Source organism: Lemur catta, chromosome 3 (genome assembly GCF_020740605.2).
Source record: "Lemur catta isolate mLemCat1 chromosome 3, mLemCat1.pri, whole genome shotgun sequence".
In the NCBI taxonomy this organism is placed as follows: domain Eukaryota; kingdom Metazoa; phylum Chordata; class Mammalia; order Primates; family Lemuridae; genus Lemur; species Lemur catta.
This window is the reverse complement of record NC_059130.1, coordinates 34214829-34241912: the sequence shown is the minus strand read 5'-3', so window position 1 is coordinate 34241912 and position 27084 is coordinate 34214829. Positions and strand designations below refer to the sequence as shown.

The 27084-nt window shown below is 38.1% G+C and overlaps 1 protein-coding gene across 1 annotated transcript; it reads right to left on the bottom strand.

Moving 5' to 3' along the window:
- Positions 1-276: 276 nt before the first annotated feature.
- On the bottom strand, positions 277-27084 carry SDHC (succinate dehydrogenase complex subunit C). The gene is made up of 6 exons (XM_045547182.1): positions 26919-27084; positions 20297-20353; positions 18186-18287; positions 14130-14191; positions 4189-4352; positions 277-1130 (listed from the first exon to the last, which is right to left on the bottom strand). Exons 1-6 carry the CDS (start codon positions 26936-26938, stop codon positions 1026-1028), a joined length of 510 nt encoding a protein of 169 aa, XP_045403138.1. The 5' UTR covers positions 26939-27084; the 3' UTR covers positions 277-1025.

Here is a 27084-nt window from a genome sequence, read left to right as displayed (position 1 = left end):
CTGTAATAACCCAAAAGCTCTCTACATGCTTAACTTCCTTTCTTTTTCTCCTTCTCTCTCTGAGACATTTAAATCTCGCACTAACTTGTATTCGATTCCCTGAAAATTGTTCCAGTGGTCAGTTGTAGGACAAACTGTGTCCCTCCTGGGAAAGGTCAGATTGCAGATTGGGATGAGGGTGTGTGTAAATGCCTGAGACCTAACAAGGGGGAGGAAATTTGCTCCTCCCCAGCAGCCATTCTCTTGGTTTCTCTAGATTTCAAGGAGAGTCAAAGATAAAATGAGTATTTTAATTCAGTTTCAGAAAAAGATGGTACATGCACTTGGATTAGAAAACATGAAATTAAGAGGTTTGTTTGTCCAAAAATACAGGAAAAAGAAATAACCCTTAATATGTTAAATGATAATTTTCTGGATCTTCATCTTACATCAAAAGCTGTAAATTTTCTCCCCAAAGCACCTGTTCCAAGAACCAACTCACCCTCTTTTTCTCCCTCTCTGGACAGGCTAATTCCCCTCCACCCCCACCTCTCCTCTTTCGGTCATACTGTGTAGGTTTTAAAAGCCTAGGCTCTGACCAAAGAACAGAACTGTCCTTTAAGCCAGCAACCCACAAGCTGTGGCACCCAAAGCTTCACCCCCAGTCCCCAGAGGAGAGGCCACAGTGCTGGCATTGTTTCCACTGTCTCAGGAAGGAGCCAAAAGCTGACCCTCAGCACAAATCAAAGCCCAATATGGAAAGAGGAATAAGCGCTCCTAGGCACAGGGTAGGCTGCAAGCTGTGGGCAGGAAAAGGGAGTTTTTGCAGCCACTCCATCTTTAGAAATAAGAGAAAACTGGACCCTTTTCCACTACTATGGTTCTACAAGGTACTCTACTGCTACTGAGCTCCAAGGGGATCTGTAAACACAAAAGGATCCAAACAAATCAAAAGAACTTTGCCCTGGATGGAGATAAGAGTGACAAACAGGAAGACAAGTCAGTGTTGTAATTTGTAGGAAGATGATGCTGGGAACTTCAGCTCTTCACATGGCTGCCAGCCCTACAGAGCACAGAACAGTAAGAACCAAGACAGCCACTCCAGATTGGTATAGCTGGGGAACCTTCAGGCCTTTTCCTAGGTCCCACATCTGTAGAAAAAGGAAAAGGAAAAAAAAAGAATTTCAGTAATTAGGACTCTGGTCACCGTAACAGTTCCTTTCTCAGGAAGAAATTCTCTGTACCAGAATAGGCACCTCCTCTCAACATGATTCTAGAGAAAAGGACTTCTATCCTCATGCCCCACCTTCTCCCTTCTCAAAACCCACAATATGGTACCTCCCACTCACTTATTCCAATGACAGAAAATCAAGTCCTATTGTGTTGTGGTGGTAGGAGGAATATTTTCTAGAATGCTGCAGACCCTATACAGTATACAAAAGCTTCCGGACTGAACAGATAGAACTTTTCCTCATGACAATACATCTAGATCAATGTTTCCCCAAGTGTGTTCCTCTAAAAAGTAATTCCTCAGAATATTGAAAAGCATTATATGGGGGGGCAAAAAGGTCTGTGGTCAAATAAATTTGGTAAACACTTAACTGCAGGGCTTTTCAAACAATTTATTAATGCACATTGTGACTTAACAGGCCAATTAAGTCCAAAAGGGGGATAGAACATGCATGATTTCCTAGATATAATCAATCACAGAATCTCTTTTTAGAAGGAACATCCAACCATTAGAGGACTAGAATTTTAAAGAATACTCTTTGGGATCTAAAACATTATTTCTCAATTTTGTTTTGACTATGACCCCACTATGAAATCTCTTTTAAATTGAAACCCAGTGGATATGTATATATAATATAGTGATAGTTCATGAAACAATAAACAGCATTTACTGTTATGAATGTGTGCTGCATTTCATATTTTCTGTTCTATTTAAATTTCTTTTTTTGTTGGTTGCAACTCACTAAATTGATTTCCTACCCATTGGGCCAAAACTCGCATTTTAAAAAACGCTAATCTAGACTCTCTTGTGCCCTAGAGATATTACATGTTATGCTCTAAATCGCTGGAAGAGTCCCTAGGGCAAAAGTAGATTCTTCAGGTTCCACACTTTCCATACACATGGAACACACACATACACACCTATGCCTGCATTCTGAATGTAAAACTGACTAAATTAGAAGTCACTTCAGAGGAAAGTTGGAGATGGCCCAGAAAAAAAATCAAGATGAGAAGATGCCCCCACCTCAACCCTCAAATAGTTTCTACCTAGATCAGGAGTCAAGTAGATTCCACAAAGAGTTGTTTTGCTTATATAAGCAGTGTTTTACAAAAAATCGAGTCCTATTGGGTGGTGACGGTAGGGAGGATATTCTCTTGAATGCCATGGACCCCATAACTTCCTACTCTTACAGCAATCCCATTCTCCACTCCCCCATCAGACCTTCTGGCAAGTCAGCTATCAAGCTCAGAGGCCAAAAACTATGACTGTCACAAAAAACAGATAAAATTCTGACCCACAGTCAGAGCGAGTACTTGCTAGAAGAAAAAATAAAAGCAGATTTAAGAGCATAATAAAAGCCTTTTAGCCTCCTTACTTCTCTCAACAAAAAGATTGCCATCATAGGTAGAAACCAGGACAGACGAGCCCTGACTGAGTTCTGGGATTTTGTAAAATCTCTTCCCCTCCTCTCCCTCCATACTGAGACAAAGGCAAACATATAGGGCAAGTCCCCGCCTGAGCCAGGATGTGAACAGGAAGCTGATCAGATGATTTTCCTTACAGAGCTTTGTTCTGTGAATAAGAAGTCATTAATGGAAATGCCATCCCTTCCCCCTCAGGGAAGTAAAAAGTCATTTTAAATCACACTGAACACTGCCCCAGGGACCAGTTGATAGATACATTTAATTTAATATGTCATTCAGACTCTCACTTTTTTTTTTTTTGAGACAGAGTCTCACTCTGTTGCCCAGGCTAGAGTGAGTGCTGTGGCATCAGTCTAGCTCACAGCAACCTCAAACTCCTGGGCTCAAGTGATCCTACTGCCTTGCCCGACTAATTTTTTCTATATATATATTTTAGTTGGCCAGATAATTTCTTTGTATTTTTAGTAGAGACGGGGGTCTCGCTCTTGCTCAGGCTGGTCTCGAACTCCTGACCTTGAGAGATCCACCCGCCTCGGCCTCCCAGAGTGCTAGGATTACAGGCGTGAGCCACCGCACCCGGCCCAGACTCTCACTTTTTTGATTCCATTAAACTGTCTGTTGGAACAGACTTAAATCCAGAAAGTACTCATCTCTAAGGCTCTGATGTGGAAGTTATAAAAGGTCAAATTAAGGCAAAAACAACCATTTTGACAGTTGGCGCAGGTTCAGAAGCAATGGAAAATCAAAAAGAATGGAATTTCAATTGTCTTCTTGGAAATGGAGGCAAGACTAGGGCTAGGGAGACCACAAAATATGAAATCTCAAAATGCTGGAGGGACTGATCTCTAACCTGGGGCAGGTTTGATTAAGCTGTAATTCCTTTATAAAGAGAAGAGGGACATCAGTTTTGAACTGACCCTAAAGTCATATAGGAGGCAACACAGTTAGTTTTCAGTCCACTAAAAGATTCCTAAACCCAACATTAGAGCCTGGGATCCTTGGCATCCAGTTTCTATTCAAGTTGGTCCCATTCTTTCCAATAGCTCAAAACAAAAACAGTTAACACAATCTAATGTCTAGATAACAAAAGTCAATATATTTGAGTCCAGCCAAACTTGTCACTCTGAGTTGACATGAATGTTAGATTGAAAGCAGCAACCATGTTTATCTAGCTCATAATTGAACCTCCAGTGTCTACAACAGTACCTGACACATAACAGAGACCAATTAATATTTATTTAGCAAATATGCCTTCTATGCCAGATGTGGCTTCAGGGGTCTGTTTTAATAATACCCCTCTTAAAACTGGAGGAGTTCACACTAAAACCCTACAAGTTATCTGCCAGGCCTACGCTCATTGCTCAGCTACACCACCAGCAGGGCTGCCAAGGAATGCACAGCGGGTCTTTTCAGCTTTCCCCAAGAGGACTCTGAATAAAGGTCAGCACAACTAACCTTAAGAACAACACTAAACTCAGCAATGAAGGAGAGAGAATCCTCCCTGCCTCCGCACTCCCTTCACCCCGGATATGTGCAAATCCCCAGTTAACTTACCAAGTGTCGGATCCCATTCCAGGTGTGAAACATGAGAGGGAAGACAAGTGCAAACTTAGCTGTGTGGATCAGTGCTGGCCCCAGACATAGGGACTTCACAAATTCCAAATAAGACTCAAAGTTCCCAGGGAGCAACAGGGCCGACAAGCCAAAAAGAGAGACACCTGAGGAGAAAACCAAGTAGCCCATCACAGCTGCCCACAAATTACAATTCATATAATGCATAAAACTGGGTTCTGTGACAGCCCCTGGCACCTCATACAACTCTAAATCATTTTGAAATGGAGATGATTTAAACTCACATTCAAATTTTAGTGGGAGATAGGCTACTTGGGATCTGATTGTAATCTGAATGTGTCATACCTTTTAGCACATTATTCCTCCTTTCAACATCCTTCTCTATAAAAACCTCAATGGCCAGTTTACACCCTCTTGCTACATGATCTACAAAATCATCTCAGTAAGAAAAAGTAAAAACAGTATACTCAGTTCAGGGAGAAGAGTGAGAAAAAATTTTAAATCATTCAAATCTCTACCACACAAAAATTTAAATAAAAATGGATTAGAGACCTAAATGTTAGAGCTAAAAACGATAAAACTCTTAGAAAGAGAGCATGGGAACAAACTTCATAAGTTGGGTAAGGCAGTAGTTTCTTAGATATGACACCATAACCATAAATGACAAAAGAAAAAATAGTTAATTTGGACTTCATCAAAATTAAAACTTTTGTGCGGCAAATAATACCAACAAGAAAGTAAAAAGACAACCCACAGCAATGGAAGACAATATTTGCAAATCATATGTCTGATGAAGGACTTTTATCCAGCATATATAAAGAACACATACAACTCAATAATAAAAAGACAAATAACCCAATATAAAAACAGGCAAAGGATCTGAATAAATATCTTTCCAAGGAAGATAAATAAATTGCCAGTAAGTACAAGAAGAGATGGTCAGTATCACTGGCCATTAGGGAAATGAAGTACAAATCAAAACCATAATGAGAATGACTTCACACTCACTAGGATGCTATTATTTATATACATAAAATTATATTTTATTTATGTAAACTATAAGTTCATATAAACATAGATTTAATAAAATATACAAAACTAAAATTATAAAAAGACAGATAATAACAAGTGCTGGTGAGGATATAAAGAAATTGAAACCCTCATTCACTGCTGGTGGGAATGTATTAATAAAATGGTGAAGTTACTTTAGAAAACAATATGGTAGCTCCTCAAAATGTTAAACATAGAGTTATCTTATGATGCAGTAATTTCACTCCTAGGTATATACCCAAAAGAAATGAAACATGTCCATACAAAAACTTGTACACAAATGTTCACAGCAGCACTACTCATACTAGCCAAAAAGTGGAAACAACCGAAATGTCTATCAATCGATGAATAAGTAAATTATATATGGTATATCCATATAATGGAATATTTTTCAGCTATAAAAAGAAATGAAGTACTGATAACATTTATCTACCACATGCATGAACTTTGAAAACATTATGCTAAGTGAAAGAAGCCCGTCACAAGGATGATATATTGTATGATTCCATTTATATAAAGTGTTCAGAATAGGCAAGTCTATGGTGAGAGAAAGTAGGTAAGTGGCTGCCTAAGGCTTGAGGAGAACTGGGGGGAAATGCTAATGTATATAAGGTTTCTTTTGGGGGGTGATTAAAATATTCTAAAATTGATTGTAGTTACTGTATAACTCTGAATATATTATACTAAAAATCGTTGAATTATACATTTCAGATAAATGAATTGTATGGTATGTGAAGTATGTTTCAATAAAGCTATTAAAAAAATCTCTACTAATAGTTACTTAGTTTCTATCACTACCCATTTCCATCAGTAACTGTGGCTTAATTATAGAGTTATTCTAAACAGTAGGAGTGAAAGGGCACACCTGTTGAAAATATACAAGATTATTTTAATAACCATTTACTTCTCCATTTCCATGGGTGACAGAGCAAGACCCTGTCTCTTATTAAAAAAAAAGAAAGAAAGAAAGAAAGCAACTTCAGCCAGGCATGCTGGCGCACGCCTGTAGTCCCAGCTACTTGACACTGAAGTAGGAGGGTCACTTGAGCCCAGGAGATTAAGGCCAGCCTGGACACTTAGCAAGATCCCATCTCTTTAAAGAAAATCAACCTGGCAGCAATAAGAGGATGAAATGTAGAGAAATAAGAATGAAGGCATGAAGTTTGAATAGGAGGTCATGTTAACTCTAAGTCTTCAGTTGATAAAGTGGTAATAGCTTGATCTAAGATAATAACAGAGAGAATGGAGAAGGGACAATTAATAACAAAGAATACAAAGGAGGTAAAATTTTGGGGTGGGGGGTGAAGGAGTTAAATCAAGGATGGTGGTTTGCATGGGCTACTAAATAATGCTCTTCATCCATTTAGGGGACAAAGAAAATGCAGGTTGTTTTAGTTTAGTTCAGCTTTGATTTATTTGGGGGTTGACGTTGATATTTGGGTGGAAGATGAGAAAATAGGTTCAATTTAGGCTAATGCCTGCAATCCTAGCACTCTGGGAGGCCGAGGCAGGCGGATCGTTTGAGCTCAGGAGTTCAAGACCAGCCCGAGCAAGAGCGAGACCCCGTCTCTACTAAAAATAGAAAAATTAACCAGGCATGGTGGCATGCACCTGTAGTCCCAGCTACTCGGGAGGCTGAGGCAGGAGGATCGCTTGAGCCCAGGAGTTTGAGGTTGCAGTGAGCTATGATGATGCCACTGCACTCTACCTGGGGCAACAAGAGAGAGACTCTGTCTCAAAAAAAAAAAAAAAGTTAAAAAAAAATATCCAGGCCGGGCTCGGTGGCTCACGCCTATAATCCTAGCACTCTGGGAGGCCGAGGCGTGCGGATCATTTGAGCTCAGGAGTTTGAGACCAGCCTGAGCAAGAGCGAGACCCCATCTCTACTAAAAAAAATTGAAAGGAATTATCTGGACAACTAAAAACATATAGAAAAAATTAGCCAGGCATGGTGGCGCATGCCTGTAGTCCCAGCTACTCAGGAGGCTGAGGCAGGAGGATCACTTGAGCCCAGTTTTTCCAGGTTATCACATCGTGGTAACATAAGGACTAAGATATAGCAGTCATGAAATGGAAGGGGCTCAGAATGAGATTTTTTTTAACTACAAATGTTCATTTCCTGAGAGGCATAGGATGAACTATTCCAATTATTAATATAAATACTAATCACCACCAGGCCTGTATTTGGAACTTTATATAAAGTATTTAATTCTCACAATCCTAACCAGGCATATTATTAGAAAAAGAAACAATGATCTAGTAGATTGAAAGGTAATCTACCTTTCTCAAGAGATCTTAAAGGTGACAAGAACTCCTGATGCATTTTCTGCAGTCCATAGCCTACCTGGTCTTCAGTCTTGTCAAAATTACAAGAGACTAAAATATATACACAAACTGCAATGAGTTAACATACACACTGTAGGATATCACTTCCAATAACCAAAATCTAAGGCCCAGAAAGCCAAATTAAAATTAGTAGATTAGTTAGAGCAAATGGAGAAAATAATTTTGAGAGAAGTGTCACCTAGGCCAAGATGAGGCTTTTTTTTTTTAAGAGATAGGGTCTCACTCTGTCGCCCCAGGCTAGAGTACAGTGGCAACATCATAGCTCATTGTAACCTGAAACTACTGGGCTCAAGTGATCCTCCTGGCTCAGCCTCCTGAGTAGCTAGGACTACAGGCATGTGCCACCATGTCCGGATAATTTTTTTATTTTTTGTAGAGATCTCCACATTCTAATTCCTGCCACCCCGCCCCTAACCCCCCATCCCCTGTACAGCAGAAAGGTATTATCCACAAATCTCAGGAGGGTGGGGCAAATAACTCATCCAAAGTTTCACAGCTAGTTAGTGACAGAGTTGGAACTGAACTCTAATCTGTTTTATTTCAAAGTCTGCACTTTTTTCACTTTCTCTACACTGCCTCAGTCTGAAATGACCAGGATTCCTAATGTATAACAGATCACATTTAATAATCAATAACTAATGTCCCAGCTCATGATAAGCCCAGAAGAAAAACAGCCATGTCAGGTGTTCATTAGTTACTTTATAAATCTATAAGTCCTTTGGCTTTTCTAGAAAAGAGGCTGCCTGACTGAACAGCAGGTTTGCCGATGGATTCAGGCAATCTCTCACTGATGTTCTGATTCTCCAATCTGACTGTTTTTAAAGACTACCCAAAACATTCAGGAGCATTCTTGTATCCATTCAAGTTAATTGTACAATTCATATATAGTTGCATTTAATACCAAAATATCTGTTGTTTAGCATCCTTATTTCCTCTTCCTAATCTCCTGCTTTTTTATTATTGTATGTTTCATCTTGTTATTTATCCTTTCCTAGTCTTATTCATTCTTGCAGCTTCAGCTATCTGCTCTTCTCAAGGAATTTACTTAATTTCGCCTAGAGTTTTATACTGATACTATTAAAAATCGTTAGTATTTATTCTATCCCTACAGAACCTAAGCAATGGAAGAATGCTATTAGCCTCCTCTTTCCATCTTTTAAAGCACTGTTTATAAAGTTCCTTTTCAATAAATTCTATTTTAAAATCAAACTAGTGTCAACATGCTTTTTAAAATTCATATATTAGCCATAAAATCTCTACAGTCTGAATAAATAATGTATTATGGATTTATGTAGGCCAGCTTGTCCTGTTGCTGGAACAAAGGAGAACATGAACCTTTAATGGCTTCTCCTGGTCTACACGATCAAGTTCCAACCTCTCAGCATGGCAGTGAAAGTCCTTCACAAAGTCTGGCCCACTTTCCAGCCTTATCTTCTGTTACTTTTCCCATAAACACCACTCTCAAGCAACCAGACCTTGTCATAATTATCCAATGACTCTGGATGATTTCTAATCCCTATGCCTTTGCATTAGGGAGTTTCTCTGTTGGTGCCCTCCTCCACCTCCTCTTCACGAACTCCTCTATTCATTTTTCTTTTAAGCTCTCCAACTCCTTCAAAGTACAGTCAACTCTGTATTGTGGGTTCCACATCCATGGATTCAACCAACTACAGATCAAAAATATTGGGGAAATAAATGGATGGCGGCATCTGTACTGAACATGTACACACTTGTTTTGTCATTATTTCATAAATAATACAGTATAACAACTACTTACATAGCATTTACATTGTATTAGGTATTATAAGTAATCTAGAGATGATTTAAACTATATAATGTGCATAGGTTATATGCACATACCACACCATTTTATATAAGGGAATTGAGCCTCTGTAGATTTTGGTGTCCAAGGGAGGTCCTGGAATGAATCTCTCAGAGATATCAAGGGATGACCATATTTGTTGGTCTCTCATATCTCTTATTAAAAATGTATCACTTATTAAATTTATCATTTATTTATCTCACTCTTTAGATTCTTCTACCCTTGAGGGCAGAGGCTATGTATTATCTTTATCTAATTTCTAATGTATAAGAGGAGATTAACTAGAAGGAAGGAAGAATAAACCCTTCTAAGTGACCACTATGAGTAAAGTGATTTACACAGATATGTTCATTTAGTAAATAATGATTTACTAAGCACCTACTGAGTGCTAGCAGGTATGAATGGTAAATAAAATAGACGCAGTGCCCAGTCTCTGAAGAGTTTGCAGTCTAAAGACATAGATTTACAAAAAGTTAGCAAACAAATAATTACAAATTGTATAATAAAAGCTATGAAAGAAACAACCAGCTCAATAAGAAGTATAAATGAATAGTGCTGTGAAACAGAAAATTAAGAAGGAAGCTACTACTTTAGATATGGTGGTAAGCAAAGTATTCTTTAACAATTTTGTAGAGAACTAAAAGATAAAATCATTATCCTTTCATTATGCCTTTTAAGGCATTTCAGACAAAGGAACAAAACATGCAATGGCTCTTGGGTGGGAAAGAGCTTTGCCCATTCTAAGGAATTTCAAGACCAGTGTGGCTAGAGCAGAGTAAGGGGAGGAACGGCAGGAATGAGTTAGGCAAGGGCCAGATCTGGTAGGGCAAAGGCCATGGTGGGTATTTGAATTTTAATCTAAGTGCTAAGGTAAATACAGTCATTGAAGAGTCTAAGAAAGGGAGTGACATAATTCCATTTATTATCAAAATATTTTTCTTGCTGTTGTATGAAAAATGGATGGGAAGAGGGCCACAAAAATGCAAAGATCACAGTTGCTGGAACTGACTTCACTTCAGGCCACATGATCCAATTCTTCTTGCCATTTGGTCCAGTGCACATCATCTTCTAAGAAAATATTGTTATTAAATTTATCATGGTTTTCATCCTTATTTCAATAAATTAACATCCAGAGTATAAAGTTTCTTCAACTCCCATCAATTCTGAGACAGGCATTATTAATATGCCCGTTATGTAAGTAATAAACCAAGGGTGAGAAAGTTAGGTAATTTACCTAAGTCATCTACCTGGCAAAAACCTGTTCCCTTCCAGTTTTTGTTTTTAAGAGACATAGTCTCGCTCTGTTACCCAGGCTGCAGTGCACTGGTGCCATCATAGCTCACTATAACCTTGAACTTCTGGGGTCAAGTGATTCTCCTGCCTCAGCCTCTCCAGAAGCTAGGACTACCAATGCACACGCCACAACATCTGGCTAATTAAAAAAAAATTTTTGTAGAGACTGGATCTTGCTGTGTTGCTCAGGCTGGTCTTGAACTCCTGGCCTCAAGTGACCCTTCTGCCTCAGCCTCCCAAAGCATTAGGATTACTGCCGTGAGCCACTGCTTCCTGTCCCCTTCCAGTTTTAAAGGAGGGACCGTCATCATTTGATAAAACAATATAACTACTACCCTAAAGAAAACAGCTACTGTGTTCTATCATGGAACTAGGGAAGAAGGTTTGGGAAAAATGCAAGGCCATTCAAAGGAGTAAAGATAAAGAAAGAACAAGTAATTATTAAGTATGTTGTGAAAAATATTCAACCTTAGCTATGTTTAGCATATGACTATTTTTTTATCATTACAGTCTTTAAAAGAGTCAATATGTTTTTTATATTCAGTGGTAAAAAATATACTAAGATAATAAGAGAAGTTATAGCTAATATTAATAAACTGCTCTTGTTCTTCCAGTGATTTTTAGATTAAATCTGCATATCAGTATCACCAAACTGAGTAGAAAGCATCAATCTAGAAATTTCTTAATCAATCTAAAAACGTCTTTAGGCAGAAATAAAAATAATTATGAATCTACAGTTAGAATGGCCTAATCTTAGTATTTATCCTATCAGGTCAGTAGAGATAGATTAAAAACCAAGAACTATACATGGATTCCTAGGAATACCAATCATCCTTCCACCTGGATTCCACTGTCCCTTTACTAACAAAAGGAATTATAGCATAGGAATGACAGCATCAGATCTTACATAGGAATTCCTACCCTTATCAGCAAAACTTATCAACAAAACTATATATACATGTATCTGATTGCAAATAGCAGAAGCTTAGCTTCAGATAATTCCTGCCAATGTTTCATCAACAGTTCCCTATGTACAGGATCCCTACACTAGAGCCACCAGCCGTGATGACTGCCTTCAGTAAAAACATAGTCTACAGAAGGTTAGGAGGGGTCCTGAAGGACACTATGAAAAGCAGAAAGAGCACTTTTCCAATACCACCACCACTTCACCAAAGCAAAAGTCAAGAGAAATTCCATATCCCACCTTGACAGCTCTATCTGGCACCAAATTTCTGGAGCAAGAGCACATTACATGCTAGGACCTGAAGGCTGCCATCTGCTCTACTCTGTACAAATGGGCCATTTCCTGGCAAGCTGGTAATAATGCCTGATGTGATGAGTAAAACTTGGGCTTTGCTCCCAGGCTAAAGTGCCAAAAGAGAAGAGACAGAGGGACTCAGAGTTTTACATCAGGTAAAACAGTGAAGCTTCTTTCTCTCACACATAGGACCTCATGCAGATTCTAGGCAAGATATTTTCTCTAATTCCCTAGGATGAGGTTAAAGACATGCCAGGGAAATAGCCACAGGAGAAAAAAGTTTGTACACACAGCAGGGATTTATATGCTGTTCAAAGTCATAAGCTCATTTTCCTTTGCCTGAAAAGGGCCTAGGACTATCGACTTGGAACAGACATCTTACTGAATATATGCTAACAGCTCATTCGAGCATTTCTTTCAGAAAGCACTTCATCACTCTTAGTTTGCATCTGTTCTTCCTGTGGATATATAAAAGCTAGATCACCTTTGCTGGGAGAAAGCATAAATTCCCTAGGTTATCTCAAGGAGACTGATCAAGAACAAACTCAGATTTACCTATGCAGCACTCTAAAGTCTGATAACCTCTTTTTTTGCTCCCACTGAATTGAGTAGCCTTTAGCTAAACTAGTAATCACATAGTACAGAAATATCAGTGGTGAAATATAATGCTAATTAAGTAGTTATCATAGTCAGTATGCAGGCAAACAAAATAAGATACCTGCCAGAGTCTGAAAATATGATTATAAACTGAACAGAAATTTAGGACACAAATATATGAAATGTGTAACAGAAAAAGGAAATGCTATTCATTTTGCATTCAGCAAATATTTACTGAATTATCTATTGCATTGTAGGTACCATACTCCCTGTTAAAAATATAGACAGATGCAGCCTAAGTGCTCATGGAACATATAAACCAATAAGGAAGAATGACAATGAACAAGTAAATTACAACTGTGATGAGTGTTATGAAAGAAAAAACCAGAATGCTTTGAGAGTGTGTATCTGGGGAACCTAAACTAGTTTTTGTTTTTGGTTGGGGCAGGGGAGCAACATATGCTATATGGCTAGAAGGAGGAAAGCTAAAAAAACAAAAAAAAAAGTCTTGTCACCAGCATTAGCCAGAGAAAATTTTTAAAATCTAGCCAATCCTCTTGTAAAGCATATCCCTACTGTGAAAAAATGGATCAGATTCCAGAAACGTGATTATAATCTGCACTCCATGTAATAAACCTTCCTACCTAAAATGGAATTACTACTTACCTAAGACCAGTATACAATTCACTCTGCAGGTGTATTTCCTATTATATAAATGAATAAATAGACATTCTGGTCTGTTAACCAAGATTTTGTGAGATTGGTTAGTGAGTTTGTCTTTGGGGGCCTGATCAATTCTAGGTGACAAGAATGGGTGCTAGGCCGGGCGCGGTGGCTCACGCCTGTAATCCTAGCACTCTGGGAGGCCGAGGCGGGTGGATCGCTCGAGGCTGGAGTTCAAGACCAACCTGAGCAAGAGCGAGACCCCGTCTCTACTAAAAATAGCAAGAAAATTATATGGAAAACTAAAAATATATACAGAAAAAATTAGCTGGGCATGGTGGTGCATGCCTGTAGTCCATGCTAGTCCATGTAGAGCATGCTACTTGGGAGGCTGAGGCAGTAGGATCACTTAAGCCCAGGAGTTTGAGGTTGCTGTGAGCTAGGCTGATGCCATGGCACTCACTTTAGCCCAGGCAACGGAGCGAGACTCTGTCTCAAAAAAAAAAAAAAAAAAAAAGAATGGGTGCTAAAACTAAGTTTCCAGAAGAATAAGGTTAATGACTGATCTTGAACTGTGTTTCATCAATGATCAGTCAGCCAACCCATCTCTATTACATTTCTACCTCTGCTCTCTATAATTTCAATAAATAGAATATCAGGAAGTGCTAAGGAATGAGTTAAAAATCTGCTAATAAAAGAACCTGAGCATAGTGGGAACTCTAATTAATTGTTAAAGGAATAAATGAACAATAAGCTTAAAGAGACTCACCATTCCCTCTAAATTGAGTTGCTGAGCTGTAAAGGAGGCAGTGATAAGAGCCACAGAAATAGCAAAGTTCTTCAAAGAAGCATGTGTGTGTGTGTGTGTATGTGTGTAAAAATATACATACATACCTGCACTCACAGCAATACCAGTGCCGCGATGGCAAATGGACATTGCCATGGGAAGAGACCAACTGCAAAGAAACACACGAAGACAATTTAAGAAGGAAAATATGACAACATAGTAGAAAGTCTGTCTGTGCAAACAGAATATAAATTAATTCTGAAATGGGCCCTATTTTAGCTCTCACATTCCTGTGTTTCCACTTTCTAATTTGAAAATAAGAAAACTGATTTAAGGAGAAAAGCCCCCTCTTTTACCAGCCTGTGTCACTGATAGAGCTGAGAAGAGAAAACAATTATAACTCAAAACTTCTTTCACAAGGAGAAACATGGTTTAAAAATACTGATTAAAGTTCGTACAATTACGACCAGGCACTGTGGCTCATGCCTATAATTCCAGCACTTTGGGAGGCCAAGGTGGGAGGACTACTTGAGGCCAAGAGTTCAGGAACAGCCTAGGTAACATAGCAAAACCCCCATCTCCACAAAAAAAATTTTTTTAATTAGCTGGGTGTGGCACACACCTGTAGCATTGTGTGGCAGAAGGATCACTTGAGCCCAGGAGCTTAAGGCTGCAGTAAGCTATGATTAAACCACTGCACTCCAGCCTGGGTGACAGAGGGTGACTCTGTCTCTTAAGGGAAGAAGAAAAAAAAAAGTTGGTACAATTTGAAATAATCACTAGAATACAACCACCTGGGTCCTTCTGTTTCTTTAGTCATGTCACTGAAATGAAAGAAAACCTAGTGAGCTTTATTTACCTTTGGTTTTATATGATATATGGTCATCCTTGAATTCTCCCTTATTATATGCCCCAAAATATCCAAATTGAGCATAATCTTAAAAAATTACCAATCTCAAATTTTTACATCCAATTTCCTGGATTTAGTATATATTTCTTAATCCATGGTAGTTCTAAAATGCTTTTTCATCGAGTCTCTTTTAAAATCATGAATCATCAATTTGCCAGAGTGTTTCCATAAAAGCACAACCAACATTGTTATTCTAGACCTAGTTCTCATGCTCAAAAGAGAACTGGTTGGTAAAATGGAAAGAAAAGAAGACTTTGGAGAAAGTTAAAATTCATCTTGGAATTAGCTTCGACAAGGAATACCGAGCATTATCAGACCACATACTCAAAACTTTAAAGAGAAACAAATTAAGGAGGTTGAAAAGATCTCAATAAGAAATCTTACCTACATAATGAAAATGGTAATAGTGAGTAAGAAAGGAATAACATCCAAAGAAACCAAAAAAACTGGCTAGATACCACTCTGATTAACTCAGATTTAACAAGAGAAAAATAAAAGGTAGAAGAGCCACATAAACCAAGTACAAAGAGAGAACAATGGCATAATTTGGGGAAAAAATCAGGAGACTGAAACCCAGAATGAGCTGAGGCTTGCAAAAATTTTCAAGGACAACAAAAAAGAGCTGTTAAAATTGTATTCTGGGAAAGAAAGCCTCCTAACTGGAATGGACAATCTTATGCTAATTGATGACAGAGTAAGAAACAGATTGTGCAACCATTTTATATGTCAAAGAGAATGATCATCAGAATGAAAAAGACAGAACAAATATTGATTTGAAAGAACTGCAACCCTAAAGAGGTGAGGAAATTGTAAAATATCACTTAAAATTCCAAATGCACTTACAGCTTCTGCCCAGATCCATTAAATCCTATGACTGAAGGAGCTAATGAAAGAAACATACACTGTTCTGGTAATCTTCAGAAATACTGGTATGGAAAGTGGAAGTAATGTGACATGAAACTGCTGACTTCAAATGTTACCCTAAATTTCAAAAATGGTTAAAATCATAGCATGGTTAGTCTACTATTGAGTAGACAAAAGAGATTTTATTTTCCAAAATTAACTGTAGTTTGTTTTTGTAGTTATTATTCTAGTCCCCCATGATTTTCCAGAATCTTGTCATTTCTCATCAGGCAAGTACTTAGCCCCTACCCTTGAACCTAGGCAGGATTTCATGACTGATTGCCCTCAAGAAACAGAATGCAACAGAAGTGCTGCCGCATGACTTATGAATTTCCCCTTCGTCCCTCACATTATGAGGAAGCCCAAAGTGGCCCATGCAGAGAGATCATGTGGAAAGGCCCATTTGGAGAGAAATAAGGGGCCCCTCCAACAGCAACAATCAACCCAAGACATGTGAGTGAATTGATCTTCAGATTAATTCAGCCTCTAGCTTTTGTGTTTTTCAGCTAAGACCCCACACATCCTGGAGCAGAGTACAAGTTGTCCTCACTAGTCCCTGTTCAAACATTAGAGTTAAGTATAGAAAAATCAAGATTGTTTTAATTCACTTACAGAAAAGGTAATCACTAGGAGCCAATATGATTTCCCTTGGGAAAAAAATTTTTTCAGGAAATACTGAGGTCTTTTTTAATAAAGTTTATATCTTATTTATCTTTGCATTTCCAACTCCTGAAAGAGCACCAAGTACACTGTGAGCAATAAAAACCAAAAATCTACTCACATGAACTGAATTAATTTTATTTCACTTTTTGACTTTGATAATAGAATGTTAATCAAAGGAAAGCTAGACACTAAATAAATGAATTTCAGCAGGTGATCTAACAATTGTGCTGCAAACAATACCATAAAGAAAGTAAATGCATTTCTCCAGAGATTACAAATGGCCAATAAGCACATGAAAAGATGCTTAACAACCCTCATCATTTATTTCCAGGCCTCTTCCAAAAAACTCTAAAAGTTGGTAATAGAAAATGTGATTTAGATATCTCAGATATCTTACCCTGACATGTCACTCTGGAAACAGCCCCATGTTTCCTGCTGTTTCTTTTTTTCCACAAGTATATCTGAAGTTACATAACTAGAAAAGCAAACTAAGTAGGGAAAGACTAACCTCATCAACCTACTACCATACTTTATATGACCTATGAAAAAAGACCTAAGCTTTAAATACAGATTGAGAATAAGTTGGGAAGTTCTTCATCATTATAACTCTCTCTTTCTTAAAACAAAAAGTTTCACCATTAAGTAGCAAGAATTGAGATCACTTATTAGCCTCCTTCTGTTTTAGTAGAATGTCTTGTTTCTACAATCAGGATTATTCCTGGAATCTGGCTTGCAAAAAAACTGAAGGGTTGTGGTATTTGTGAAGGTGGTTAAAAAATGGCCAGCCTCCTTGGCAGGAACCCAAGTAAAGAGGGTAGCAGAGCTTAAGATGCTTTGCTACGTTAGCTTTAAAAAAAAAAGAAAGAAAGAAAAGATCTACAGGGACTTTTCTTGGAAGACACCAGCAAAAACAGGTATCAGCGCCAATTCTGAGGACAAGATAAACAGATGTATGTATATATGTATGTACTGACATACACGTATACAGTATGTGTGTGTATCTATGTGTGAAATTGCATACATATATATCCTATCTCTACCGAGAGGGCCTAGAAGAAATTACATCCTAGTAGCAATGAGCACATCTAGCACCCAGATATTGATTTCACAGGAGACATCTTGAAGAATTCCTATTGACCAAGTCTGGGACAATTTGAACATCAAAATAAATATTAACAGAGTATAACCCTTTGGGCAAAATAACAATCCTTGAATCCATACTGATAAAGAAAGTAAGCTTTACCCTATCATAATAAATCAACCTAGAAGGTATATGAAATTAGAAAAATTACAATTTGGAAACCATCATAGTAATAACTGATTTAAGTAATTACCACCAGCAGATACTGGTGAGTAAACATCTGACAAGAAATAGAGTTTCAAAGTGTCTTCCCACAAGATACATATTAACTAATAAATACAACATCCTTATTCAGTAACTTTACAGTGGAGAAACCTAGCAGACACATCTTAACCAGTGGTAAAAGTTAACATCACCAGCAATGGGATAAATCATCATCATGTGCCTCCTGATACAATGTACCCTCTACCTTGAAGGGTTCACTTCATCTGTATAGCTGTACTTCAGTTGAGTAAAAGTGAGAGAAATACCAGGTAGGCTAAGGGTCAACCTTTAGAACTTTCACCCACTACCTCTAGATTCTCTGGCTCCAGATCCCTTCCTTACCTGTAGATAGAGATATGGGGGGATAAAGGACGGTTTGAACTTGTGTTCTTATTCCAGAACCGCTCCATCTCTTCTTTGGCTGTGGTTCCCAAGGGAACAGCACTAAAATAAAACCAGAAAGTTTTAAAAGAATTAAAAGTAAGGTTGGTTTACTATTTTGCATAACAAAAAGCTTTTTCAAAAATGGTAAGGTGGACTGGACAAATCTACTATATTAGGAAAACATATTCCTTCACTTAAACTTATTTTTATGCCAAGTATGATTCAGTTAATAACCCAATATCCAATGAGGTCCTATCAGAGGAAACATGCTTTCCAATCCCACCAATACACAGGTCTGGCAACGAAAGCCCAACTTCTTTCTTGCTATGCTGTAGGGCAAGTGCAACATTTCAAAACAATTGGAATAAATGGATTACCCTTTTCCCAGGCCACAGGTGCTATCTCATACATTACTATCTGCTCTCATCTGGCTTTTCAAGATTCCCTTTCAGGTTCTTAAAAACCAAGAAATTGTTTCAGCTCAGTACCTCTGAACAGCTTCTTGGTTTCCCTTGTCACTGGGCTAGGTTGAAACTAACTGTTAAATAGCTATGCTCAACAATTTATTATGTGCCTATATTAAACATGATTCTATTCTCCTTAAGAAAATATCCCCTATAAATTATGAATTATAAAAGGAAATAAGAGTAACTTTATAGCAGAAAAAAACCTAGCAGACATTTTCTTTTCTTTTTTTTTTTTTGAGACAGAGTTTCACTCTGTTGCCCAGGCTAGAGTGCTGTGGCATCAGCCTAGCTCACAGCAACCTCAAACTCCTGGGCTCAAGCAGTCCTTCTGCCTCAGCCTACCGAGTAGCTGGGACTACAGGCATGCCCGGCTAATTTTTTCTATATATATTTTTAGTTGTCCAGATAATTTCTATTTTGACATTTTCTTATTCAAATAATCAAAGCTAAAAATTACTGGTAATGGGACAATAATGGCATCATATGGACCCTGATATCATGTACTGATGCTCTAATGTCACCTATTACTCCTGCCAAAAATGCATAACCTGAATCTAATCATTAGGAAATAATCAGAGAAACTCAACTTGAGTAACACTACAAAATGACTGGCCTGTATTCTTCAAAAACGACAATGTCATAAAAGACAAAAGAAAGGCTAGGAAACAGTTCCAAATTAAAGGATACTAGCCTAACTAGATCCTGGATGTGGGAATATGGGGTTGTATTTCTATAAAGTACATTTGGGACAAATGGAAAATCTGGAAATCAACTGTATATCAGATAAGAGTTCATCAATGTTAAATTCCCTGAATTTGATAATTATGTTTGTATGATTATACTGTGTTACATAAGACACTTTTTGTTCTTAGAAGTATTGAGAGGTAAAGGGTCATAATATTCACAACATACCCTCAAAGCATTCAGTGACAATAATAATAATAATTAAATATATATCAGGCTGACCACACTACACTATCAATATTCAATCAGTTTTAACCTACAAAAATAACAATTTCATATGGTACAACCTAAAATACAGAGGAAGAGTGATAAGCAAACATAGCAAAATGTTAACAATTGATGAATCTGGGTGAAAGATATACAGAACTTCATCATACTATTTTTACAATTTTTCTGAAAGTGTAAAATATTTCCAAAATAAAAAGTTACAAAAAACACAAATGCAATTGTTGAAGTCAACAGACTAGGAATGAATATGTAGACTAAAGAAGTGTATTTAAAGACTGAGTCTTGGCAGCTGCCCAAAATTAAAGGCTTCAAGAAAAAAAAAAGCATAAGAGAAGAAAGACAAAACAAAGAAAAGAAGAGAATTAGATATCAAGGAAGGAATCAAGAAGGCAGAACAAATCAATGAAATTAAATATAGCAGAAAAGCTGAAAGTAAGAAAAATTAAGAAAAGACCAAATAAATATCTTTCCTTCTACTCCCAGATGAGAAAAATAGTAACCACAATTACTGAAGTTTCAACCAACTGTCTACAACTATCCGCTTTCATACATATCCCCCAAATCTAAGTCAACAACCTATTGCTTTTTCCTAAGGGGAAAAAAAAATAATCTCCAGACTTAAAAACTTACTTTCTGATACACAGCTGAGGACTAAGGTGAACTCGGAGACAATGGCGGCCAACATGTCTGCAAGATAAGAGAATCAAGAATCAATACACATTTAGAGATCAACTTCAGTATATCAACTTCTCTATTTCTGTAGTGTATTAGACTTAGGGGTGGAGGATTAAAAGATGAAAACAATGACAGTATCTGTCCTTGAGATCACTTTGTAGTCAGAAAGCTACAACTCTAAGTAACCCAAGAATAATCAGAAATATTACCTACAAATGCAAACTAAAGTTTTAACTGAACACAAATAATAAGGTAAAAAATAAGGCAAAAGAATAATCAGAGTCGGTAACGTTCAACAAAGAAATATATCATATTATAGAAAGTGATTTTTTTAAAGCTAGGTCTTATAGGAGGTGATGATTAAAAGACAGGGTTAAAAAAACAAACAAAAAAACAGAATAAGCCATTGGCAACAGTAAGCATATAACTTAGCTACAGCAAAGACTTGCCACAAATGGATGAATTAAAAAGGCTGAAAAACAAGGGGTTTGTGGAGAGAGGGTCCTGAATATTAAGCTAGGTCATTTTTGGAACTACCATCAAGTTCCAGACAATCTGGATGAATTTCAAGTCCAAAAGTCTCTCCTATATTAGTGCAAAAAAGGGTGCGGGTGGCAGGGAATGAATGAATGAAAGAATAAATAAATAAATAGAAAAAAATAGTGCAAAAAATATAAGAACGCAAAATTTTTTTTTATCAACCCATGAAAAGGTATTTAAAGAGGATACACAAATTTTCTACTAATAAGTTGCTACTTTTGAAATGTATACATTAGTGCCAGAATTGCTTTTCTAGTCAAAATACAAGATATGCCCAGGCATTCTATCTAAAGAGAATTTAACTGATCCAAAGTTTACATAATATAGGTTCAATATCCCTAATCTGAAAATCCAAAATCTGAAATGCTCCAAAATCCAAAATTTTTGAGCACCAACACAATGCTCAAAGGAAATGCTCACTGGAGTGTTTCAGATTTCGGATTTTTGGTATAGTGATGCTCAACTGGTCAGTATAATGCAAATATTCAAAAATCTGAAATCCTAAATCCCAAGCATTTTGGATAAGGGATGCTCAACCTGTATTACGAAAAACAAATGACTGCTATACTCATTAGTCACATCACTGTATCAAATCTTTCCAAAAACCATTTAAGGTGATCAGAGTGAAGTTCTGGGACTAAAACTTAAATATACATTGATTCTACAAAAGTTTACTGCATTATCTACTATGTGCAAATTACTATGGGGATAAAAGGTCTCATTAAGTCCCGTGATCTTTTAAGAGCTCCTGATGTCCCTCATACCACTGATATTAGACACACAATTTCAAAAGACCTATGCTTTATACTAGTATACTAGAAGGGCCCACTATTTGAAGGAAAAAAAATCCAACTAACACTTCCTTCTTTGGCTCTTCCCTCTTTCCAGCTTTGGAGGCAAGAGGTGAATACAGACATTGTGTACCCAAGACTCCCAGAAAGAAGTGGGAACAAATCTCTTTAAATCAATTGAATTGTGACTCTGAAGTTGCAGGGCATGCATTCCTCACACCAGGCTAGGCCCAGTCACTCAGCTACCCAGCAAGAGTTTGCAGATGTGGGTTGGAATCTATGGCGGGCTCTCTGTCTAGTGCTATTGTTTCCCAGACAAATACCAATGTAAACTTTCCACAAGGCCCTTACAGAAACAAGTTGCACAAATGCCATAACCTTATTAGAAATATGACAAAAGTAGATATCTATCCTTGCCTTTCATGTGAAACCAGGAACTCTGAAAAGATTTCTTTTCCACCCAGGAATGGTGCTTTATACATTATAGCTAGAAAGTAAGAGTACTTTGTTTCACTTTTTCATTTTTATTTCTTTATTTTAATTTATTTGGTTTTTTTAAAGACAGGGTCTCACTCTGTCACCCAGGCTTGAGCGCAGTAGCCCAATCATAGCTCACAGCAGCCTTCAACTCCTGGGCTCAAGCAGTTCTCCCACCTCAGTCTCCCAAACAGCTAGGATTACAGGTGTGAGTCACCACATCTGGCCTTTATTTTTATTTATTTTTTAAATTTACTTTTATTTTTTGCAGAGACAGGCCCAGGCTAGTCTTGAACTCCTGGCCTCAAGTAATCCTCCTGCCTTAGCCTCCTAAAGTGCTAGGATAACACGTGTGAGCCACCATTCCCACCCCTTTGTTTTTAATTAACAAGCCATAACTTATAATTTCTACTTAGTGTTGTCCCCTTCCACATGTACTATGTATGTCTCCCCCAAAAATGTAATCATTACTCAAATCATTTTTGAAACTCTTCTTTGGATTGGGGCAAAACCAGTAATGCAGAAAGAACACTGGAAAGTAAAAAAGCCAGACTGGAGTCTTAGATCTGCATAAGTTGTATAACTTGAGTGAGTCATTGAACTTCAGCTTTTGCATGTGTAAAATGGGACTGATAATACCTACCTTATTGGCTGCTGGAAGGATTACATGAGAGAATCCAGAGGAAAGCATTCTCTAAACTACAATATATATAAGATATTTTTTCACTGGTCTCCTCAATGTCTTTAACTAGAATTCATATCACATTAATTAGAATTCATATCACATTCTTTTTAAACCCTCAGTGGTGATAAAAATATTCATCTGCTAAAAATGAATTTGACTTCTGGAAAAAAACAAAAGTTATTCAAAGCCAAGTCTGCAATCAAAATTGAATAATACCACTTTCAGTCCAAAACAAGATGTGACTATTTTTCTCTTTTATGACCTCTAAACTTGATTTGATGGCATCCCAAAATCTTACAAAATACGGAAATAACAGCAACATATAACGTTGAATGACATGATGAAGAACAATCATTTATATACAAAGTTCTGGTTAGAGATTATTACCATCCAACTCACAAACTATATAACCTAAATCATTCTTGATTTCTTCTCTTCTCTCACTCCCCACATATATGCATGGCATCATCCAATCCTACCATTACTATCTAGGAAACTTCATTCTAGTTCATTACTTTCGTCTATACCCTCTTCATTTCTTACTAGGGCTTTAACAGGAGCTCCTAAACTGATCTCCTTAGCACAAATCTCTTCTCTACCATTCAATATCACCAACACTAACTTACTGAAAAATAAAGCTGATTTCATCATTCTTCTGCCTAGAAGTCTTTAACAATTCCCCACTGCTCATAGTATAAGATCCAAACTGTGAGCAAATGAAGCACTTCCCAACATGGCCCAATCCAACTCTCTGGACCCATCTTCCCACAAATTGCCTTCAGCCCCCTATATTTCTGCCACACTGAATGTGACACTACACCCAGATAAAGCAAGCTCTCTTATGACTGACTACATGCCTTTGCTAATGCTGTTCTCTGCCAGACCCTTCCTCACAGCCTGATAAACTCATTCTTCAAAGCCCAACTCCTGGATGACAAGTTCACCATTTCTTTAGTCTTACTTGCTGTATCTGCCATTCTCCCACACCACTTTCTCATATCTACCAATATTTATTACATTGTTTAATAATTAATCTATTTATTTATCTTCCCTGTTAGACTTTGAGCTCCTCAAGGATAGGACTGGAATGCCTTGCCTCCATAAGCACCTAGAATATCTGACATGTAGAAGAGGTTTAAAAAAATGGCTTGTGAATATACTTATCTTAAAAAGCAATCTCATGAACTGAGAGTTAAATCTTACTGTTTAGAGGGATTTCACATATAGCATTTAATATGATGAACACTAGCCAGATAAGATAGTTAATGACTCTTGGTGACTTTGTGCTTAAGGAGCATGAACATTATTAGATAGAAGCCCAGTTGCCCTTAGCTTAGTTCTCTCTTCTCTTGGCTTTGGCAAATCATTCCTTGACTGAGTGCCAATGGACTTTATTACTCAACTGGTTGTTCATCCCTGGCTGGTCCCTAAACTGTTTAGGAAACATACAAAATATAAAGCATATATTCAAAAGCTATGACATACAATACTCTCATAACTAATAATTTCTAATTAGCCAAGCATTAAAAATGTTTAAATGGGAGGAAGGGGGGATATGTTGGTCAAAGGATACAAAATTTCAGTTAGACAGGAGGAATAAGTTCAAGAGATCTATGGTACAACATGGTGACTATAGTCACCATGCACTGTATACTTGAAAATAGGGCCAGGTGTGGTGGCTTACACCTGTAATCCCAACACTTTGGGAGGCCGAGGCAGGTGGACTGCTTGAGGCCAGGACTTTGAGACCAGCCTGGGCAACATAGAGAGATGCCATCTCTACAAATAAAAATAAAACTAGCCAGGCATGGTTGCACACGCCTGTAGCCCCCGCTACTCAGGAGGCTAAGGCAGGAGGATTGCTTGAACCCAGGGGTTTGAGGCTACAGTGAGCTGTGATTGTGCCACTGCACTCTAGCCCAGACAACAGAGCAAGACCCTAACTCAAAAAAACAAAAAAGAAAATTGCTAAGAGTAGATTTCAAGTGTTCTCACAAGTAATGTACATGTTAATTAGCTCTAATTAACATAAATAATGCATATATATTTGAAAACATCATGTTGCACACTGTAAATGTATATAATTTTTATCAATTAAAAATAAATAAGTAAATAAAATTCTTTAAAAGTTTAACCAATATTTCTAAGTAGGCCCAACTTATTACCATTTTGAACTCACAAATGAGGAAACCACATCATGGAATCAATGACCTCGACTTTTTCAAAATAAGTAGAGAACTAGAAACCAGCTCCTAGAATTTCTTAAGAAGGTATTTTCCGTTGAGATTAAATCAGCACATCATAAACAGTTCCAAATCCCCCTAGTAAAACAGAATTAGACTGGGAACTTGTATCAAGAAAAAAATATTTGTGGCTGGTCCAATGGTAGTGGGTTATCAAACCTTGTTAACATTAGTGTCACTAAGATGGTATACAACCCCACACTACTAAATTTGACTGACTTAAAAAAAAAGAAAGGAAAAAATATTCTTAATTCCCTATTTCTCCTCCTAAAAAATCCTGTGTGAGAAATGGAGAGAGGAACCATTACCATGAGAGCTTCAGGATTACCACTAATGAAAAAGAAATCTGTTTGTTCGCTAGTGTAGACACTGCTATACAACTCAAAATGATACTGTATGCATACACTTAATGAGTATAATGACCCTTAGTTTCTAAATGCTAATCCTAAAACTCCTAAAAAGAACTGTTTGGAACCGATATGATCGTTTCAAGTTAAATGTTAATTCTACCAAAAGCCCCTAACATCTACTAAAATATGATATATCAAAGAATTCAAAAACATTCAATTATGGTCAAACCATCTGGAATAAAGGAGGCAGCTCTGGCAAGACTAGCCTTGACATACCTTAGAAAAAAGATACATATGGAGGATGAAAGACAGGGAGAAAATGAAGAATTAAGATAAACCTGATCTCAACTCCAAGAGGAATCATTTTGTCACTGAGAAAAACTAAACAAAGTCCTTCTATTTTTATACTGGATGACTGAAGTGGAAAGAGAAATGAGAAGACATTTGGGGAAATCAGGAATTGAAATCTCAACAGCATTGAAGCTAACTTTCCATAACAAATAGTTTCCAAAAATAGGGCTGGCACAAAACTATGCCGGGATCTGTACCAGGAGTGTCTAAAGGCGCTAGTCGCTACAAATAGAGAGGCTCCGAGTAGAGAATGAGACCTAGACAGTGCAAAGTTCAGAATGGAAGAAAATCTAGGGTATTTCTCCAGGTACCTAATTCGTCTTTTAGAGAAAAAGTGGGACACCCACTCCCCCTCTCAAATAAAAAGATAAACTAAAAACGAATTCCCTGGGCTGCTTCCGGGCAGCAGAGGACGGACCGCTCTGGGTGCTATTGCTAACTGCCAGCCCAGTAGGGGTCCAGACCTCTGCTAGAGGCCTGTTAGGGATCCAGACAGTGCCCACTCCTTGCCAGTAGCAGCTAGCGTTTGCAGGAGTTAGAAACAAAGGCAAACTACACCATGATATCTCTCCCCGTGATCCCTAAATAAGATCTCGAAATTGTGGGACCAGACAGGTGCGTTGGCTCACGCGTGAAATCCCAGCACTTAGGGAGGCCAAAGCAGGAGGATCGCTTGAGCAGAGGAGTTCCAGGCTGAAGTGAGCTATGATTACACCGCTGCACTACAACCTGGGTGACAAAGTGAAACCCTGTCTCTAAAAAAAAGAAGAAAAAGAAATCGAGGACCGATGGTCAGCTGACCTCGAAGTCAGAGCTACTACATTGTCTCAGGGCTCGGCTCTGTGTATGGCCCCAAGAGCAATTTGGGGAGAAGCACTAGAGGTGGGGGAAGTAAAAGGGGAGAGAGCAGCGCAACGGCTCAGCTCGGAGCAAGTGACCCCGAAGCCCTACGGAGCGCACCGGAGCGGCTTGTGGGGGATGGGGAGAGAGGGTTCTAGGATTCCAGAGCGCGTGACCTTCACACCCACGGATCCTTTCCCTGCCCGGGCACAGGGTAAACAGTTGTCAGCAAGACGTGAGAGGCCAGTTCAGGTCTCCCAGGGCCACAGGCACCGACTCCCAGCCCCACACTAAAGTCACCTCAGCAAGAGCGCAGCCATCTTGGGTTCCGGCCTGGACGGAAGTGACGCCAGGCGGCCCAGCCACCTGAGGGCGGCTGCGGGGAGGGGGGGGGGGGGGGGGAGGGTCTGTCACGTGACAACAGCGGACTCTCTAAAAGGCTCCGGATCCTTTCTGCTCAGCTCTA

Coding starts and splice junctions, on each gene's coding strand:
- SDHC (XM_045547182.1), bottom strand. CDS start 26,938: ATGGCTGCGCTCTTGCTGAG. Junction 18,288..20,296: donor CCTCAGCTGTGTATCAGAAA/GTAAGTTTTTAA, acceptor GTTTTATTTTAG/TGCTGTTCCCTTGGGAACCA. Junction 14,192..18,185: donor CCCCATATCTCTATCTACAG/GTAAGGAAGGGA, acceptor GTTTCTTTGCAG/TTGGTCTCTTCCCATGGCAA.